The 21,765-nt window shown below is 39.7% G+C and overlaps 1 protein-coding gene across 5 annotated transcripts in view; it reads left to right on the top strand.

Annotated features, from left to right (window-relative positions):
• The first annotated feature begins 7,798 nt into the window (after nt 1-7,798).
• The window catches only part of PWWP2A (PWWP domain containing 2A), a 38,656-nt gene continuing 24,689 nt past the window's right edge, over nt 7,799-21,765 (top strand). For 3 of the 5 annotated variants that reach the window (XR_012489856.2, XM_074313860.2, XM_074313861.2), the window contains exon 1: nt 7,799-8,510. Coding sequence is in view for 3 of the 5 variants with exons in the window: in XM_074313860.2 (XP_074169961.1) it covers nt 7,927-8,510 (584 nt within the window). In the remaining 2 variants the exon portion in view is untranslated. Of the gene's footprint in view, nt 8,511-9,475; nt 9,857-13,488; nt 13,559-13,637; nt 18,212-21,765 lie in introns of those variants that run through there. The other 2 variants (XM_074313862.2, XM_088798761.1) reach the window with 2 other exon arrangements.

Raw genomic sequence — 21,765 nt, 5'->3', positions numbered from 1 at the left:
GTGACCGCGAATACCCGCTGTGCTCTGTTCCCCAGTGGGCGGAAAACGCAGAGGTGGCCTTATTATGAATGAATATCGAGCAAAAACCACAGGGGTGAGGCTTCAGTGAGAAGTCACTATGGTGACCAAAGCTGGGAGGACGAGTGCGGGCTCCAAGAGCCCTCCAAGGTCTCTTGCCTTTTTATTCCACAACTCTCTGCCGGGCTCCCCGCACTGCGAGCTCTGCTGAGTTAAGTGGCTCAAGGTCAAGAGAACAAAGAGAGGACGGCAACTAAATTGGCTTGTCTATACCCTTCTTCGTCAGCCTCCACGGACCTGGGTGGAGTGGGCTGAGTCTGGATGGAATTCGGATTTGGATACAGGAGCCAACTCAGAGAAGGGGGTCGCTTCCAGTGGCTCAGGTTGGGCTGGGGCGGGAGCGGCGCTACCCTCAATGCGGCGCCAAGGAGACAGCCAAGACCCCGGCCTCTGCGGCAGGAGAGCTCTCCCCTATGAATCATGTAGAGTCCTTGAAAAACTCTTCTGGGACTTGCTGCTCGCTTTCATCCAGCAAACACACCAGAGCAAAAAATGATGTGTTGTGACTGAAAGGATAATGGAAATTGCAGGCTGGTGGAGCCTCTGGGTTCTAGGATGCGGACCCTCCTGTTCCCCTTTCCCCATCAGATCTCCCAGCAACCCAGTCCCGCCTGGGGCTCAGCACTCCCACCCATGTTTGCAAATCCTCCTATTGCAAGACTATCCAGGCCCTGTTTTATTCACTTGTTTATGTATTTATTTGCTGAAGTAAGAATTTTAACATTTCCCATTAGAAATACATACATGTTCATTGTAGAAAAATGAGAAAATTAGAACAAGTGGAACATGTGGATGGGCTAAAAGAAAAAAGTCACAGTGATCCAAATCCTTAGAAATAGCTACTCACTTATTAAGTCCTTTATGAATTCTACATTTTTTGAAGGCCTACTGTATGCCAGGCACAGAGAGGTGTAACAATGAAAAAGACAAAACAAGGGACTTTTTTCTACGTATAGCTATACACACATTCTTTCCTTTAAAAAAATTCCCTGCTGTTTTTAAAACAAAAACAACTAGAACAGAGAATAGGAATTTGGTTAAAAGCAAAGCAACTTAGAACTGAATATTTAGGTAATATTTTCTATTTGCATACATAGTAACTATGCAGTCAGGGGACTGACTAACTGGGGGTAAACACTGAAATAGCTGCTTAGAAGTGAATCGTCATGAAGTAAATGCTATGACCAGTGCCTGGCCCCCACCTTCTGGCTCAGAATTGACATGGGGTGAACCAAATGACTTCCACGCTCCTGCCCAGGCCACCAGAACTTTGGGAGGGATAAGACCATCACTGCATTGCAGACACGGTCCAATTTAACGTAACCTTCACAGCAACTATTTGAGGTAGAGATGATTCTTATCATTTCCATATTACAGATGAGGACACTGAGACAGAGGGAAAATGTGATGACACAGAAAACAGTTCTGTCAAAATGATCTTGGGTTTGTGGCTCTCGTATCACACATACTTCTTTAGCTGAAGTTTCCACCCATTTTCCAGAAAGCTTCAGTATGGCTGTCAGAGCAAATGATAGTCTTTGTAATCAATGAGCAAATAGGTCTTACTTTCTGGTACCTATACTTGCTGTGTGACCATGGGCAGCTCACTCAACATCTCTGTGCCTCCGTTTCCCAATCTGTAATGGTGATAATTATGGGATGTAACTCACAGGGATATAATAAAGCTTAATTGATTTAATGCCTGATATGAAGTAAGCACTTGATCAATATTAGGTATTATTAGGTTGATGCAAAAGTAATTGCGGTTTTTGCAATTCTTTTTAACCTTTTAAACTGCAATTACTTTTGCACCAACCTAATACTACTCAGCCCAGCACTATGCTAAGGAAACTATGAAATAATATCCTTACTTTGGGTCTAATAATCTAATAGCTACCACATTTGAAATGATGGGAGAACCCAACTGAGAGGAATGTCAAGTAAATAAACATTCTTAGAATTTTTTTTGTGAGGGTGAGTTCTATCAGGGGTGTTTAGAATCTAAGATCAGGTTTAACCTGTGGGCTTGGAACTAGAAGTCTGGACAAAAATGCACACTGATATGCCATTTACCCAAGGATCCTGTCCCAAGGGATGGCTAAGGAAATATAAGAAACAGCCAAAAAAATCAAAGTTGCCAAGAGTACATTCTTTGGAGACTGACAGGCCCAGTTCCCATCCTAATCCGGATCTCCAGCTTTGGAAGCTTTCTCTGACCTCTCTGAGGCTCCCTTTCCTTGCTGGGTGGTAGCAAGAATCAGTGTTCATTTCTGCAACACACACAGCATGAAGCCTGGCGAACTAACATGGTTTCCCCAGGACTGCCCCACTTTTAACACCAAACATCCTGCATCCCAGGAAACCCCTCCGTCTTGGGCAACCCAAGATGGTCAACCTAAAACTACTCCCTGCAAAGTTGTGCTCATGGGGTCCATTTTCAAGGATCTATATTGACATGGCATGTGTTGAGAATATACAAAGAAGGGAGGAGGAGCATGTGACAGAATACCTGAGACTATAAAGGAAGGTGTCTCAGGACAGTGCCCACGTCTGATGTGCTTGATCTCTCCAAGCTCATCTGGCTGCTGTCTCTGCCTGGCACATAGTAGGGGCTCACTAAATGGTTGGATCAATGATAGCTCTCCTTATAGGGATTGTCTTCAATATTGGGATTTACCTTTGAAATATGATGGCCTTTTCTACTTGTTGGTCTGAGGTGAGGATCTGTTACCAGTGGGCAGGTGGGATGGGGTATAAAGGCATCCACACAGAACAAGAGTCTGTGGATGAGGATGTGAGGGTGAGGGGAAGTGTGGGGAAACATCTGAACTATGTTTTTTAATCTTTCGATTGTGTGATGATCAGCTCCGAATGATCCCCACCTCTTGGTACTCATGCCATTACATAATCTTCTCCCCTTGTGTTTGGGCTGGATCTAGTGACTCTTCTGAACAGAATATAGCACAAGGGATGCCTCTTCCGAAATTAGGCTATAAAAGACTGTGGCTTCTCTCTTGCTTGAAGCATTTCTCTCTGGCTCTTCTCCTCTTGCTCTGATGAAGCAAGCTGTAAGTAATGAACTGCTCTAGGTAGAGGTCCATGTAGCAAGGAGCTTAGGGCAGCCTCTGGCCAACAGCCAGTGAGGGACTAAATCCTGCGAAGAATCATGTGAGTGAGTTTAGAAGTAGGTCCTTCTGTAGTCAAGCTTTCACATGAGAATGCAGCCCCTGTTGACATCTTGATTATAGCCTTGGGAGAGACCCTAAACAGAGGACTCCTTTAAACCAGTGTCTGCCCACAGACACTGTGATAAAACACTACCAGTAACAGACAGCTAACACAAATATATATACAGAAAAGCACATGTAAGTGCACAGTTTGATGCATTTTTATAAGCTGAACATACCTGAGCAATCAGTATGTAGATGAAGAAATAGAAAATTATGAGAATCCCAGTAAATCCATTTATATTCCCTTTTAGTCACTAGCTATACTGTCTCCTCTCTGCTGCTAAGAATAACCGCTAGCCTGACTTCCAACAGCATAAGTTTGTTTTGCCTGTTTTTGTACTGTATATAAATGGAGTCACACACTATGTAAAAAATAGCTTTTCAGCAGATTCTCAGAGAGATCCCTTGATACATTGAGAACCGCTGAGACACATGTGATTGACATGTTTATCAGTGGCTATCCATCACAGTCTGGGTCTGGGAAGAGACAATCTGATTTTAGAAGAGAAATATTGGTTACCTGGACAGAAATAGGCCTAGACTAGGACAAGCAATTCGTTCAGATACCATGTCTTCGCAGCCATGTGCTGTGAGTCAGTTCTTTCTGTCTTGAGTCTCTGTTCCCTATGTTATCATCTGTCTATAATTTGATTTCCTGAAAGAACATGCCCAGGAAAAAAACTACCACGAAGCCATAATTAGGTATATTTATCCCTCGCTATGAAACAACACCCCAGTGTTGAGGTTTTTACTTAGTCTTTCACAAGTTTGATTATTGAGAGTCAGAGTTCTGCAGTATGATCAACCCCGGATGCAACGATAAGACTGAATTTCTTCATCTAGTTGCTAATAATTATTGAGCTATGCTTACTATGGCTTAGGGTCTATGTTAAGCACTTTAGATATGTTTGATGATTTAAAAACGAATAAATCAACCCTATAGAACATCAGTTATTATTAAGGTAATTTATAAGTGAGGAAACAGAGGTTAAGTAATTTGCCTAAGTTGTGCCATACTGTACAGCAAATCAGAGTTCAATTGGGAGTCATATACAGGTTCATTCATTTCTACTCTCTGAGTTTTTAGCCACCAAACTATGGTACCATCCACAGAGCTTTTGATCAAAGTCTGCTTGTGACAGTGAAGATACACTTGAGTAGTCAGCTGGATTCCTTATCCCTGCCATTCATCTACCCACCCATCCACCCACCTACCCATCCACCCATCCATCCCTTCAGTGATCTGTCCAATCAACCAATTATCCATCTATTATGGTCGGAATGTTTGTGCCCCTCCAAAATTTATATGTTGAAATCCTAACTCCCACGGTGATGGTATTAGGACATGGGACCTTTGGGAGGTGATTAGTTCATGAGGGAGGGGTCCTCATGAATGCCCTTATAAAAGAGACCCAAGAAAGTTCCCTTGCCCCTTTCCACCATGTGAGTATACAGCGAGAAGTCTGCAACCTGGAAGAGGGGCCTCATCTGACCATACTGGCACCTTGATCTTGTACTTCCAGCACCCAGAACTATAAGAGATGCATTTCTGTTGTTTATTTGCCACCAAGTCTGTGGTATTTAGTTCTAGCAGCCTGAATGGACTAAGGCACCACCCAACCTTCCAACCATCGATGCCACCCTCCATCCATTTAGCCAATCATCCATCCAGACACAAATACCATGTGGCTATCCACTCCACAAGTACCTTCTCTATGCTGATTCTATGCCAGGAGGAGGCTGAATACAGAAGTGACCAGGACACGGCTGAGAGTAATAGCTGGCTTCCCACTGGAGTAAGAACTCCCTGAGGGCAGAATCTTTTGTTTTCGTATCTGTAGTGCATAAAATACGAGTATGATTTGGCTCCCGTCTTCCTTTCCAATTTTACCTCACCCACTTATCTTGCTGTTCCTTTTGAATTACACTGGTCTTTCTGTTTCTGGAATAAGCTGAGAGCTCTTTTACCTTAGGATGTTAGCAATTGCTGTTCCTTTTGAGCCACATGTCCATCCAATAATGTCAATAGCTGGCTCCTTATCTTTTCATCTTAGCTAAAACATCTTGTCCTTAGAAAGGCCTTTTCTGATCACCTTATCTAACAGAGACACTCTCTGCCCCTCCCCCAGCTACTCCCTATCACCTCACCTTGCTTATTTCTTTTAAGGCATTGCTCACAATCTATAATCATCTTGTGTATTCATTACTTATTTTCTAGCTTCCTAACCAGAAAAATAAACCCCAGGAGACCAGGTACTAAGTCTTTCATGTGTTTTCTGCACGACTTCTGCCTCCCTAGCCCAGTAACTGACACATAGTAGGCCTTCAACATTTATTTGTTGAATAAATGGATGAAAACGTCATGACCAGATCTTTCCAGTATAGGAAGTTTGAAGAGTAGTAGAAAACGACCTTGAGAGATAGAATAGGAACAGAGAGGGCACACAAGAAAGACAAGCAGAAGAGTGTACACTTGATGTAAACATAGGAGCTAGTAGAAGCTCTTGAGTTGCAGGATGAAAAATGATTTAGAAGGGTGACTTGGGATGCCACAATCTGCTATAAATCCTTAGTTTAAGTAATTCACTGCAGTGTCTTGCAATGAATTACTGCAAGAAGTAATCAGGTCCCAGAACCTGAACTGTATTTTTTTCCCTGTGGGAGATTATACAATGTGGGAGCTCAGTGTAGGTCTAGGGGTTTCATAGAACTCTATGTTAGTTTAATTAATTGATTATGGTGAACTATACAGACAAAGTGATCATGGTGAAAACTCTGTAAGGTGGGATCCATGTCTGTTTATTGTAGGCATGCAGGAGATAAATTATTTGTTCTGCAGGAGATAAATTATTTGTTCGATAAATGAGTGAGTGAAATGGGCATGCACTTGGAAAGACCTTGGAAGGATCTGCTGCTAGCCATCTGTGTGACCTTGAAGATTTTGAATATGGCTAAGGTCAGTTTCCTCATCTGTAAAAGAAGGAGACTTAACTCACAGGATTTTAAATGAGAGCTTAAGGGGAAATCTCTGGCACAGAGTGGACAGTCAGTAAATTCATTTCCTTCTGTTACTTTGGAGATGCTGAACCTGCCTGACAGGGATTTTCTATTGGCCTTTTCTCAAGAGCCCTGTGGCTTGAGCAAATAGCGATATTTACTTTTTGCCATTTTCAGTTCTTCCAATGTAAAGTTGGAATTCTGACTCTGCAACTTACTAGCTGAGTGACCCTGGGCACCCTTTTTGTGCTTCAGTTTCTTTATCTATAAAATGGGTATAATAATAGTAATAATAGTATCTGCCTCATATGGATATTGTAATAATTAAATGAAATGGTATCTTAAGTGTTTGTATGAGTGCCTGTACACAGTGGGTATTCAGTAAATCTTAACTGTAATTATTCTTCAGAATTTTATTTTTTTACTCCCTTTAATGCTGGCAACTTCTCTCCCCTCCCTCCTGTAGGTATTCTCAGAGCCTATAATCTCTTCTGGAGAGAAGGCTGACTCTGAGGCACAATTTGAGAGAAATGGATTTAGTAGAGTCTTCCAAACATACAAACCAAGAGACTTACAGTAGGATAGAGAAGTAGGGGCATTAGGACACTAAAAAGAGGAAGTTTTTGAACCTGTGGCATAGGAGAGGCCAGGAAAAGAAAAGCTTAAGCAAGGAAACAGGTGTGCTCATTTTCCAGTGAATGTGGAGGGAACAAGCAGTGTTTACATAGGAGCCCAGCGATGCCTCACGACTGCTCCTTGGAACTTTCATCAGCTGAATCCAGTGTGCATTAGTGTCCCTTCTCTTTTCACTAGCGTTGTCCTACTTTGAAATAAATAGGTGCGTTGTTCCTAGCAAATGGAGAGAAGTCAAGGAACACACACATTGTGTGGAGGCTAGAGAGGCTGCCATGAGGTTATGGAGAACGTCTCGCATAACATTTTATCCCCTGTACCTAGCACAGTGTCTAGCATAGGAGGAACTCCAAGAACTTGTAGAATTATTTTCAAACTTTAGTTGACCTTCCGAAAGAAACTTGTCGTGCCCACAAGCGGCCGCACGCCTAGAAATAACATTTATTCTAAGGACCTCCGCGCAGGGATTCTTGGGAAGCAGTTCCCCTCTCACATTCTCCTGTTACTCCTCCCCTCGGTCTCCTTTGAAAGAACTGGCACGCCACGTGATTCCCTCCTTTCTGCCGCCTCTGAAAGACTGCCTGATAATGGGCAGGAACATAGGCCAACCATAAAATTTTGTTTCCTCTTCCAGCCAATAGCAAGAGTCGGTAAGTCTATGGCTCCGCTTTTGACTTCCCCCGCCTACTTTGAGCCCGCCCCCTCCTCAAGATTCGACATTTGACAACTCATCCGGCCAATGAGAAGTTCCTACTCTGCATGGGAGGGTGGAATGACTGGATGATAGACGTCCACATATTGCCAATGCTACATCAGAAGTGCGGGAGGGGTGTAGGACGGAACCAATGGCGCGGTGCCAATAATAAGCTTCAGGGAAAGGGCGGGACAAAACTGTTCGCGGGAGGGAGGGCAAGGCCCAGGGAACCAAGCAGCGCTGCCGCTAGCGCCGCTGCAGCGGGAGTTGGAGGAGGGTGAAGCCAGGAAGAAAATGGCGGCCGTAGCTGCAGAGGCGGCAGCGACTGCAGCGTCCCCCGGGGAGGGGGGCGCCGGCGAGGCCGAGCCGGAGATGGAGCCCATCCCCGGCAGCGAGGCCGGCACTGACCCGCTCCCGGTCACCGCCACCGAAGCATCTGTGCCGGACGGCGAGGCCGACGGGCAGCAGTCCTCTCCTCAGGCCGACGAGCCGCCGCTCCCGCCTCCACCGCCGCCGCCGGGGGAGCTCGCTCGCAGCCCAGAGGCGGCGGGGCTGGAGCTAGAGGCTGAGGAGAAGCTGCCCGCCCGGGTGGTGGAGCCGGCGGCAGCCGCGCTTCGGGAAGGGCCCGACCTCCCACCTTCCCCTGCACCGCCGCCGGAGCAGCCCCCGACTCCCGAGGAGCGCCAGGAGCCGCAGCTGCCCCAGCCCGCAGCCCCGGCGCTCGTGCCGCCGGCGGGCGGGGACTCTGCGGTGTCGCAACTCATCCCCGGCTCGGAGGTGCGGGTCACGCTGGACCACATCATTGAGGACGCGCTCGTCGTGTCGTTCCGCCTTGGGGAGAAGCTCTTCTCCGGGGTGCTCATGGATCTGTCCAAAAGGTACCGCGCCCACCCCCAGTGCGCCCCTGGCCGCCCCGCTCCGCTCGGTCCCCGGGGAGGGAGGGAACCAGGGCCGCCCTTTCACCCCCGGCTCCCGCCTCCCCGGCGCCCGCGCCGCCCTCGGGTCCCGCGTGGCGCTTCTCCGAGTAGGGCAGGCGCGCGAGGCCGAGAGAGGGCGGTCCCTGCTCCAGGTGAGCGTCTGCAAGGGCAGGTGTGCCACCGGGTAGAGGGCGCGGGTGCGCGACGGGCTCGCGGATGTCACCCCCACCCCCCGGCCTCTGAGAGACCCGGCCCTGGCGCGCTCACACTGGGGCGGGAGGGTTAATGCAACATGCGGAGGATTTTCTCTGAGGACAGGGTCTTGGTCTGGGGAGGCTGCTTGTGAGGCAGTTCTATTCTCCAATTAACCTTTAATTTTAATGAGGTTGGAGAAGGGGGTGTGCGCACGGGGGTTCCCAAAAGGTTAACTGTCACTCCTTATAGGGGGAAGAGCATGTATTTAAAACGAGCCTTTGGACGGGTATTCTGACTGTTAGAACCAATTCTCCTTAGACAATTGTTCAACAGGAAACACATTTATCTAATTACTAAGACAGTTTTAAGCAAAGTCTGAAGAAGAGATCGGATTTTCTTTTTAACTTTGAGTATCAAGATGGTGTGGTATTTAAAAGTGTTCAAATACTGACTTCTACTACTGTAGATCTAGTTTAAATTTATGTATTGAGAACAAGAAGGTTGAGTTCACCTACAAACCTGTCTCAGCCAGCACATTTTCATCTTTCGATTTAAAATGTTTTTGGGCATCGCTTTAAACAGGTAAAGAAGAGAATCTAAGCCTACAGTTAAGTTAACCTTTTTACTCTTCTTTTGCAGATATGAAGTGCAGACTCCCATTCACGGCTCTCCATTCTGTTTCCTGCAACAGCACACACTCTGATGGTATTTCACCTGTTTGGAAATGGCTTATTTTAGTATGTTTTACCTCCTTGCCCTCCCAGCAAGGTACAAGAATCCTTTCCCATTTGGGGGAAAAAAAAGCCATTTAAAATTAATGTTTCAAAGTATGATGTTTGTGGGGGGAGGGAGAAGATGGGAGCCTTTACAATCATTTCTGCATGTTATTTAATCTCATTTTTTGAAAGTCTTTTTAAAAAGAATTTTGAGTTAGGACTTTGGCACTTTTGTTTTCATAGTTAGAAAGCAGAATAAGACCAGTGTGCTTTCTACTGATGTATTTGTAGCAAAAGAGAACCAGTAGTGTGTATGCTATTGAATCAAACAGAAGTGAAGGCTGGTGATTGTGTGAGTATCTGGATTTCAAATCTGCAAAAGGAAGGTGCAAAAAGGTAAGTTGTGTCTGGAAATGGAATGGATAGTTCTTTCCTGTTTTGAGGTGCTCATTTTGTTTTTGGTTTTTTTTTTCTTTTTCTTTTTTTAATTGTTAGAGGATTGCAGTTAATTTTTAGAGTTTTGGTCTATTTTTCTAACAGTGCTTATCAACAGCAATTTCTTTTGTTGGGGAAGCTATTATTAACCTTCTACATTTTAATGTTTTGAAGTGAAAGGATCCTGTCATTAAAGTGTTTTTTAAAAAGTCATTAAGGGAACTATCAACTTTCATTCAACTAATATTTATTGAGCATATCTGAGTGTAAGGGCCCCTCCTAGGGATTCCAAAATGAGGCATACCTCATTTATTGATTGCACTTGGCTTTATTGTGCTTCACAGGTGTTACTTTTTTTTTTTTTTTTTTTTTAAATAAACTGGAGGCAAGACCCTCCACCAGTAAAAAGTACAACTCATTTTATTGTGACACTTGCTTTATTATGATGGTCTGGAACCGAACCCGCAGTATCTGAGGCATGCACGTATATGTATGAGACACAGTTCCTGCCTTCTATTATTAACTTACGTGGGAGGCATCCATTGTAGAAGTGGTAAAGAAATAAAACACGTGGTTTTTAAAATTTAGCACTTCAAGGAATTATTGGACCAATGCTTGACCAGTTGGGTATTCCTTTTTCATAATATAATTTCGAAAAATGGATCTGCCAGTATATTACAAAATCTGTGTATATCTTGATTACATACTATTACATCTTGATTACGTACTATTTGGGGTTAACTGATGCTCCAGGAGATACCCTTTATAGACTAATCAGGACCATGAGTGTAGTCCTCAGTTGCTTTAAGAATAGTTTGTATCCTATTTGACTTAAACCTTTCAGTAAAAATAGCTTCCTATTGAGTGCCTGTTATGCACCAGGCATTATACCACATGCTTTAGTCTTTATAACTGGTGGTATTTTCATTTATATAGGAGGAAACTGAGGTTCATTTAATTTGGCCAGTCATTTAGCTTATAAATGGCAAGGTGAGAATTCAGATATAGGTTGATCTGAATCTAAAAAGCCTGTGCTTCTTGGACTTTCATATTAAAAAGTTAATTGGGCTGGCAAGTTTTCTTTTAAGCACTAACTAAAGAATTGGCAGATTTTTGAAATTTAGTGTTTATCTTGATTTCAGTAGCAGTATGGGCTGATACAAATGCTATGGGTGCTAGAGCCAAGCAGATTCCTTAGTCAGCTCATAACCACGGCACCTGCTCTGGAGATTACCCATTTCCTGAGCTGTATATTGGGGAACACGCAGTAGACTCTGAAGTCTTGGTTCTTGCCTGTTTGGTGAGATAGTCAGGAAAGAATTAACATTTGGGAAACTACTGAGTGCTTTTCTTCAAAAGGGCCAGTAATTGCTTTTATTAATTATTTTATTCTGACATTATGCATGGTTCAAAAATGTCTTTTAAAGTGGAAGAGTTTTTCACTGTGTAGAAACAGTGTTTGACCCTAGAGTACAGGATTTCATATATATGTGGATTGACCAAGAGTCTGCTGCTTTTTTTATAAGCACTTGACATTCTCCCCCCCTTCCTATCATTGTATTTTTTTTTTTTTTGCCTTATTTTTAGAGTTATTTGATTGAAGAACTCATTGCTGAGGAGAATCTTTTTGTGGAAAAAAGGAGCAGGACACCTGTAATTAAAAAAAAACCTGAATGTGGTACTAAATAGATTGACCTGGACAGTGTCAGGGTACTTGGATTCTGACTTGTAGTACTGGCCTCTCCAGTTAGCACTGACTCTGTGCCTCTCTGGGCTGCAGTCTCTCTGGGAGGTTCTTATGAGGCTAATTCATTTTGACTTTAGATAGTTCACTTAAGCACAAACAAGTAAACAACTCCAAGCCTCAGTTTATATGTGTAAAGTGAACAGGGTGACCAGGTGGTCTGGTTTTCCTGTGTCATCCTGGTTTGACTGTTACTTCCTCCTTTCTTCAAAGTAGGTTGCTTTAGCCTATCAATGACATAGGCATCCTAAAAATGAAGATATTTGAATATCTGGTTAAAAACATTTTATGTAGCATACTTGCACATAGTATTTGAAACTAAATACCTTTAAAGTGAGTCATACATTGTCTGGTTTATTCTCAGCAACTCCACTATTTTATACCCAACCTTCTTAGGTAGTTTAAATTACCTCCCTATTCCTGAATTCATCATCAATGTCTAATGATAATAGTGTAATACTAGCAGATAAAAATAATCAACTAACCCACAAATTCAGTTTTGTTTTCTTATTCCCTTTTTTCCATTAATGCTTTTGTAATTTTGACATAGGTACATTTGTTTCTTCATATAGCATTATATAATAAGTATTCCTTCAAGTTGCTAAACTGCCTTAATGATTACTTTAGACAGAATAATAAATCAGTGATTGTACCATAATTTATTTTTTATTATGGGAAGTGAACTTCTATGTATTTATTGCCCTTGCTTCAACATTTATCAACCATTAGCCAAACTTGTTTCATGGTTTGCCCATCTCCACTGGATTATTTTGAAGCACATCCTAAACATAATCACCTTACCATAAATATTTCAGTATAGATCTCTGAAAAAGATAAGGACTTTAAAAACCGTAACCGTACTGCTATTACCGCACCTAAAATAATGGCAACTCCTTTATGTTATTATCATATATCCAGTCAGTGTTAAAATTTCACAGATCGGCTCTAAATTAACATTGCAATTAAAATCTATTTTGTTCAAATTAAAATCTAAGTAAAGTTTACATTGTAAATGGTTGGTAAGTTTCATAAGTTTTTCATCTGTCGTTCTGCCATTACTTTTATTCCCTTGCAGTTTATTTGTTAAACCCACAGTCTTTGTTTGGTAGAATTTTCCACATTCTGGAGTTTTTTCCCATTGCATCCACTTGGATGCATTTCCTTAACTTTTTAAAAATAGTTCTTTTCCCTCAGGAACAAACCGAAGGGACAGCAACTGCAGTCCTGTGAGGGCCTCTTTTGAAAGCCTTGTTTCGGGTTAGTAGAAATGATAGGGATATCGCCTGCCTGCCTGCAAACTTTTAGACCTATCTCTTGAATACACCTCCAACTTGAATAATTTCAAACAGAAAAATTTAACCAGTCAAGAACATCTGTAAAGGCAAACAGTTTCTCAGCCTTTTCAATCCGTACCTGAAGGGAAAGTACTGGGACCTATGGTTTCTTTTCTACACAGAAAGGGTTTAAACTGTTTAGTACTATTCTCCATATCTTAAAAAAATAGTTATAAAGCTACTTTGAAATGTTGAAAAGTCTTTCTGAATTCTGTTTTTTTGGACTTGATATGAATTAAGGAATCATGAAGTACATGCTTATGCTTAAACCCTTGTGCATTTTAATTTTGTGGTACATGCTTATTAAAGGTTGTAGTTAGTTGTATTTCAGAATTGATCTTTTATAACTGTTGACTTTTTGTGTATGTATGTGGGATACTGTTGCATTAAAAAGAATTGAGGTGATTTCTTTAGAAAACCTCAGATTTCACTAAGTTCTTAAAGAAATTTGTAGAAAATTTACTTGTTTCTTTTAAGGAAATATAAACCAAGACAATGATTTTTTTTCTTTACAGAGACCATGAAACGTATGGTGCAATAGCCCTACTTTTGGTGGGAAAAATATACAGCCATTCTGGTGAAGCAGTGAGTAGTGGTATCAGTAGCTTATACTAAGCATCCAGGTGGAGAATTTAGGTCCTCAAGTTGTATGTTTGAATGATTGCATTGAGTTGTACATATTTAAAACACTTAAATATTTTTTGGTGGTGATTCTTAGAGCCTACGGTGTTGCTAAAGGGTTCCCACAGTAAAATGACAGGGAAGTGCCAATCACTTTCTGATCCAGACAGCTGTAGGACACTCACTACCGGACCAGTATATGTACAGTATGGAGAGTGAGTTCTTCCAGTGCATGTTGGACTTCAATGATTTTTCTTTGGAAGTGATTAGTTGGACATTAAAAACCTAGTTTGAATCTGAGTAAAGAACCTGTAACATCATGGTATTAAAAGTAAATTTTATAACTAAATTTTATAAACTAGATAACTAGATATACACAAGGCATGTTTTATTGGACTTAGATTTCTAATGAGGTTAATTTTCAGCCTTTTGTGTAAATAAGACCATACGTCATCACTATGTACTGTTTTAAAGCAAAGGTCTTGATGCAACTATAGGTTTAATCTTCCTGAGATCATTTTTTTTTTGGTGGGGGGGCTATTAAAGAGGTTGTATATTATTTGCTTATCTCTGTTATGGCTATTAATTTGACACTGATTAAAAAATGAAAGATGTTCTTAGTGGTTATTTGTGCCTATGAAGTGCATCCTTATTTCTTGATATTTATTGGTGCTGTTCTTCCTAAATTCCCGAATTAATTTAGACACACATTAACAGAAGAATACAGCTTGCTAGTCTAGTGGCAAATCTTGTATGAAAGTAAGTGGAGGTTAAGTGGATTTAATACAGAATGTTTTTGTGAAACACTTTGGACAATGGTCCTCAAAACAAATTTGCTTAAGATTTCTGAGCTCCTTTCCACCACTTTGTGTTTTTAACAAGGTGATTCTGAAGGAAATTATTCTCTGATCATATTTAGAGATAATTGATTTTTAGGGGATGAGGGGTAGTTTTGCCAAAATAGAATGATAAATTTGTTAAGCCTGTTTTAAAAGTTACTGGTTAATTTCAAATGGATGTAATTACAAAGTAAGCAATACATAAGGGGATGGGCGACTTGGATGGCAGATATAAATCCTCATTATAGAACCAGAAATTAAACTTGCAAATAGTTTCTTAAATCTGGTTGCCCACTAGACGTTTAGACCATAATTTTTATCTCCTTTTGGGCCAATTTTATATTAGTCACTTTACTACAGAATAGTGGTTTTTAGCCTTTTAAAACTCACACCTCCAATAACACTTAATTTCATTGAACTTTTCTGCATATTCCCAACATCTAAGAATGTTGCCAAACTTTACTTTCTTGATTAATAATAGCTACTATGTATTTCCCACGCTTATGCAGACTGTGGTAAGCACTTTGTATACAGTGTTTCATTTTACTCTGGAAAGTCCAATGAAGTAAATTCTACTAATCCCTGTTTCACAGATAAAAGACACTGAGGCTCAGAAAGATTAAGTAAATTGCCTAAAATTATAAGTGGCAGTTGTTAATAGGTATATTGAAAATGCCTTTCTGAATGATAGACAATTCTCTAAGATTTGGAAACAACTCTGTTTTAATACACTTAACTATATTTCATCATTACCATTTAGTTTGTGATTTTGGTGGGGAGTTACTCTGGTAGGTAGAGAAGCTCTCAGTTCCTCACTCAACCAGTCAATAGCTGCTGCTTTTAAAATATGAATTGCTCTCCAGTTCAATGTAGTGAACTCTGGGCATTTTGGAAATAGGATTTCTTTTTTTCATGTATGGTCCTGGGTCTTAAATTAGGTATCATTTGTTTTGCCTTGGCTGGCCTGGCTCTCGCAATAGTGGAGTCTACTTGTTCATGAGAGGAGCTCCTTGAGCACGAACTTAGCATTTATTAAGTGCTGGATGATTGGACTGGAAAAGGATTTATTTATTTATTTATTTATTAAAATTTTTCCTCTTTTTAAATTTTTTTTAGAAAAGGGTTTAAAGACTAAAATGCAGTAAATTGGACAAACTGTTTATGGTAAAACAAAAATAGTGAAATAAATTGAATATATTGCTTTTTTAATTAGTTAATTAATTTTTGTCTCCCCATTGCCTTTCTTTTTTTTTTTAAACTTTTATTTGTTTAAGTGTGTTTTTCCAGGACCCATCAGCTCCAAGTCAGGTAGTTGTGGAGGGCGCAGCTCACAGTGGCCCATTTAGGGAGCGAATCGGCAACCTTGGTGTTATGAGCACCGCGCTCTTAACAGGGGGTGCTATCCAGCCGCCCCCACATTGCCTTTTTAAAAAAGTCCATCCGTTAAGACATACTTAGACTTCTGATGAACTCTACTAGACATAATACAAAAGAAATATTAAAAGTACATAGAAATCAATGAAAACATAGTATACTTAAAACTGCTTACTGGTATCTTAGAGCCAGGACTAAGGGAATTCTGTTCAAGTGTTTGAAAATGTGATGAGTATTTACATTAATAATTAAAAGATCCTTTTATAGCAGTGTTCATTTTCTTGGGGAGATGTCACGTATGTTGCCCTAAGTGACAAAGTGAAGTCAAGATGTGTCTGTTCTTAAAAGTAGTTTGCCACTTTGTGGCCATTACCATTTTTTTTTGGATAGTTATTTTATAAGAACAATTTACTATTAGGGAGTTAAATAATTTGAATACAGATGTTATTACTAAGGATAAGTGTTTTCTCTATAGTTGTTTTTACCGTATATTCAAACCTAGTTATCCAGGTAAGTTTTTTAGAGGATTGTTTGACGGTACATGTTTGGGAGCTTGAAATCTAAAGTATTAGTGTTTAACCTCTTTTTTTCCTACTTGTAAAAGCTATCTGATTTTCTAAGAGGATTGAATAGACTTTAGAAGATTGAGTAAATTCTTATGATTAGAGAGACATTCTTTTAAGACTTATGTAGCCCCCTTCACCATCCGTTAATTTAAAAGGATATTTCCTAGTTATTTCGTAGTAGTGTTGTTCATAATTGGTGTTCTATTTTTATGGTGCTAAGATCATCCTCCCATGTCACCTATTTGGGTACCTATGGTCCCTGCAGATTGCCCTTGTAATACTTGGAGCTTTTAATTAGAAACATCATTCATTCACTTACAATTAATAAAACCTAATACATTTTAATTTTAATGTAATAGTTACTATGTATTATGCCTACTTAGTATTGTGTACTAGGCCCAATGGTAAGCAATTAAGTATATTCTTATTTAATCTTGACAATTCTATCAAGTTACTTAACTGCAATTTCAAAATCTAGAAACTGAAAACAACTTTGTTACTTTTTTGATGGCAAAACCAATGACCTTAAATTGTGTGAGGCTATTAGATCTATTTATCCTACTTAGTGTGAATGTTTTTTCATTTCACTTCTGAAATATTAATATGCTTGATAATAGGGTGCTTATTATCTTTTGCAAACCAGAAAAATTACGAATTCTGAAGCCTGTCCATGTCCATGGGATTCAGAAACGAGCATGTGGACCTGTTAAGGGCTCCGCTCCTGTAGTGGGAAGTCGGGGAGGAGAGGGGTTCAGGAACGTGGGGTGAGGGAGGCAGTAGGTAAGAGCCTGACTTTGGGCTGACTGCTTGGATCCGAATCCTGGCTCTCCTGCTTCTACGTAGCTGTGGAATCATGGGAAGACCATTTACCCTCTGCTCTTTAGTTTCCTCAGCTACAAAACAGCGATAGTATAGCACTTTAATAGGGTTGTTGTGGTGATTATATCAATTAATGTAAATGCATGCCACACAGTAAGTGCTATGGAAGTAGTAACTTATTTTATGAAGTAGCTTCTAAGTGGCAGAACTAGGATGAATGTGACAACAACTAGTATAGTCACTTAATATGGGTTTACTTGAATAGCCAGTCAACCTAAATCCTGTTGTATTGTGGCCTACAGTATACTCTACATCTTTAAAATACCTTGAAAGAATTTGTAGAAGCTTCAGGTAATGCTGGTGGAGTATAACTTTGCCCTTTTAATTAATAAGGAAGGATGACATTTATATTTTACTAGGGAATGAGATAACTAGGAGTTGTTCACAAATGGAGGGTAGATCTCATCTACCCTGCGGCAGATGGCTTTGTAAGGAAATGATTGGCTTTGTCATGAAGAGAAAGTTATGTCTCATTAGTGAATTTAGTCCTTATGGTCCTTTCTGCTTCCTATATGCTTTTAAAACCTAATAGAAAAGGGCTCACATTTGAGTGGCCCATTTCAAAGTTAGGGAAAGGGCGATTTTTTTGTGTGCTCACCTCTTATTAAATGGTGGGACCGGACTATAGCTGAGCTTAAGTTTTTAACAAAATGATTTAGCCACTTTCAATTTCATCACTGTAATCAAGCCTTCATTGGCTGTCTTGTTAAGAAACTAGTGTTCTCTGTCCACCACACTTACCTAACCCTCATAACAACAGCGTCCTCTTTCTGCCAGATGGATTACTTTTATTGCTTGTTTAAGCCTCTGAATCCTGACCTGTCTCCTGTGAAGGAGGGACTCATGTTGCTGACTGGTGACTCCTATGCTGCATCTGGTTATCTGTTGACTTCTATCACACCTGCTCAGCGTTTTACTTGTTTAAAAGCAACCTCTTGGTTACCACCTTTCAAAAATGGGTAATCACTCTTACTTCACCACTCCTCATTTCAGTCTTCATTTAATCAGCTCGGGCCCTTCTAAGTGTTGTCCCATTTTATGCGAAGCCCATTGCCTGATCACTAATCCATAGTGATTTCTTTCTCTCCAGTCTGTAGTCTCTTGCCAATGACTCTTGCATTCTAGTCTCACATACTGAAGTTGGGTCCTAGGCCTAGGACCTAATTTTATACTATTTGACTATAATGAGCATACTTGTATTTGAATATAGATTTTTGTGCTTACTGGTACTTGCGGTGAGTTTGCTGGCATTTATGCTTAAATAGGACATTTTCTTTTTTTATATACCTTAAAATTTTTGGTGGAACTGAGGTAAACTAAATTTAAGACCATACTTTTAAAAACTAGTTTAGTTTTTTATTTTGAAATAATTTCAGACATAGCAGAGAACTCATGCACTCTATCTGGATTCACTAATTTTTAACATTTTGCTACATTTGCTTTGTCGTTCTTTTTTTTTTTATTACTTTCAGGTGCACAAAACAATGTAATAGACATTTATCATTTATATCCCTCACACAGTGACAATCCCTCTCCCCCAGTCTACTACCCCTCTGACATTGCACAGCCATTACATTTCCACTGTCTCTATTCCTAATGCTGTACTCCACTTCTTGTAACTATATAGATATACAGATATATATAGTTATATATATATAACTATATGTATATAGTTATATATAGTTATATGTATAACTATATATATGTGTATATATATATATATATAAACTTGTAGTTGACATTCATTATTGTTCAGCTTCAGCTTCAGGTGTACAGTGCAGTGATCAGGCATCCACATCATCCCTGAGGTGGTCTCCCTAACGAGATAAGTGTCCATCGGATATCCTACAAAATCTTTACAACATTATTGATTGTCATTCTTTATGTAAACATTTTTTTCCTTGAATTATTTGAGAGTAGGTTCCTTTACTCCTTAATACTTGAGCATTTCCTAAGATCAAAAATATTCTTGTACATAACCACAATATAGTTTTCAAATTCAGGAAACGTTGACAGAGTACTTTTATCTAATTTGCAGCCCATATTTCATTATTTTGTCAATTTTTCCAATAGTGTCCTTTAAAACTTTCTCCCTCCTCCAGTAAATGATCATATATTGCATTTCGTTGCAATATAAAATACAACATATGTAATAGAGACTATTCCTCAATTTGGGGTTGTCTGACATTTGCTCATGAGAGGTTCAGGTTATACGGGCAGCGTGTTCTCGGTGCTCATCTGTAGGCTCATGATCGTCATTTGCCCTCATCATTGGTGATGTTCACTTGGATTCTCCCTCAGGTCAGGGTGTTTTCCTGTTATTCCCCTGTGTAGTTAATGTTATTTCTCTTGCATTAATAATTCCTTTAGCACCATGAAAATATACTACTTCTCATCAAACTTTCCACTCTACATAGGTAGCACGTAAAATGGGCCAACTTATCTTAATTATTTTTAAGTGTATAGTTCAGTACATTCACATTGTGAAATAGATCTCCAGAACTTTTTCATCTTGCATTACTAAAGCTATACCCATTAAACAATTCCCCCTTTTTCCCTCCCTTCAGTCTATGAATTTGACTATGTTAGATATTTTATATAAGTGGAATCATAGTATCTTTTTTTTGTGTGTGACAGACTTATTTCACTTAGCATAATGTTCTCAAGGTTCATCCGTGTTGTAACATGTGACAGGATTTCCTTTTTAAAGTTGAATGATATTGCATTGTATGTATATAACACACTTGATTTACCCATTTGTCCCTTGATGGGCACTTGGGTTGTTTCTACCTTTTTGGCTATTGTAAGGAATGCTGCTGTGAAAATGGGGTTGCAAATATCCCTCTGAGATGGTGTTTTCAATTACTTTGGATATATACCCAGAAGTGGCTTGTATTTTTAGTTTTTTGAAGCATAGTGTACGTTTTTGTTTTGTAAATTTTCTATTTCATATAGCTGAGTGTTGAACTAATTTCATTTGTGCTTAAACTTTGACATAACCTATCTCACAGATGAAATGTAAACCAAAATAAGCTTGCTTCACAGTTTTCCCTCCTTTATGATTTAATCTCTTGCTAATTTAAGGAGAGGTATTTTCTGAAAACCTTTCCTTGAAATCAAATTAATCTGAGTATTATTTTTAAGTGGCTAATTGAACATAAATTTTTCCTATTGTAGATTCTTTATGGGAAAAGAATTCTGGGAGGGAATGTGTTCTTTTTGTCTCTGTTGATCCATTTATTGGAGGAGGTTTGGTCCAGCCAGGGGCCTGTCTCAGTTAACCTTCCTGAACTTTTTTTCCTGAGTGTTGAATTCCTCAGGACCTCTGTTGGCATGCCTAAGGTTTGTAATGCCTTAGCTGTTAGTTTCTTTATTTTTAGTGTATAATATTTTAAAAAGAATCTCCTGCAGTTGCAGCTTGGCAACAACCAGAATTGAGAATCAGTTGTGCACTATTAAATGGTTGTAAAAAGGAAGGAAAAGAATATACTCCTAGGTCAGAGATGAGTTGATTGAGGTTGCTGTGAAATTAATGCTGATGAACACTATATCAGCATTTAGGAAACACTATAAGAATAAGAGGTAAGAATTACCAATATATCTGACATTTTAAAAAGTTGAATAGTTGTTGGTAAACATTTTTAGTTTTGTTTGAGGTATTCCTTTGGAAAAGGAATTTGGGTGATGGTTATGAGCTTCATTCCAAGAAGTGGTGCATATTTAGGTATAGGATTGATAATGCTAGAAATCTTGAGCGAATACCTTAGTTTTGTAAAGCTTATTAGTGGGCAAATAAAGGCTTCATTTAATCAGCTAGAATCATCAATAAAATTCAGATAGCTAAAGTGGAACCCAAATAATAGAAAATGTTCTCCTACTTCCTATAATAGTCACATTTTGAATTTGGCTTTAAATACTCTACATTTGTTTTATCTTTATATTAGCTGAGGATTCTTTTTATAATGATTTTCTCTTGCCTTTACACAAAATAACTATTAAGCCCAAGTATTCTCCCTCAAAATTTTTGCACTCAGTACTCCTAAATTGTTAAGAAGATTGCTCTCCTTAAAAACTTTACAGGTTCCCAGGAAGTTGCATAGATTGTACAGAAAGGTCTTGTGTACAATTCGTATGGTTTTCCCCAGAAGCTGTTTTTATTTAAACCATAATTCCTGAATATTTTTCCTTTAGAATTTTGGGGTAGTGGTTAAAGAAGACTGAAATGACTGAAATGGGTAAGGGTTAGAATGAGTCACTAATATGTTAGTAAATATCTTCATGCTGTACAAAGAAGGGGTGGGGAAAAGAGGAGACATACTTTGTGTCTTATTACTCAATTCCTGGAGTATTTGTAAAAAGTTCTTTTAGAAAAAGCTCTCAACGGTTCTAATTAGCCTTCTACTTCCCCACCAATCATTAAAATCTTCCTCTGCTGAGGTCATCCTTTAGTGAGCATTCACATGGAACATAAAAATACCTTCATCTTAGAAAAAGCTAAAGCAAAAGTGCTGGC

The sequence above is a fragment of the Rhinolophus sinicus genome, chromosome 5 (assembly GCF_057876585.1).
Source record: "Rhinolophus sinicus isolate RSI-liver-muscle chromosome 5, RSI-T2T, whole genome shotgun sequence".
NCBI classification, from domain to species: domain Eukaryota; kingdom Metazoa; phylum Chordata; class Mammalia; order Chiroptera; family Rhinolophidae; genus Rhinolophus; species Rhinolophus sinicus.
Note: the sequence above shows the minus strand (reverse complement) of the source record. Positions and strands in the feature narration are given on the sequence as shown.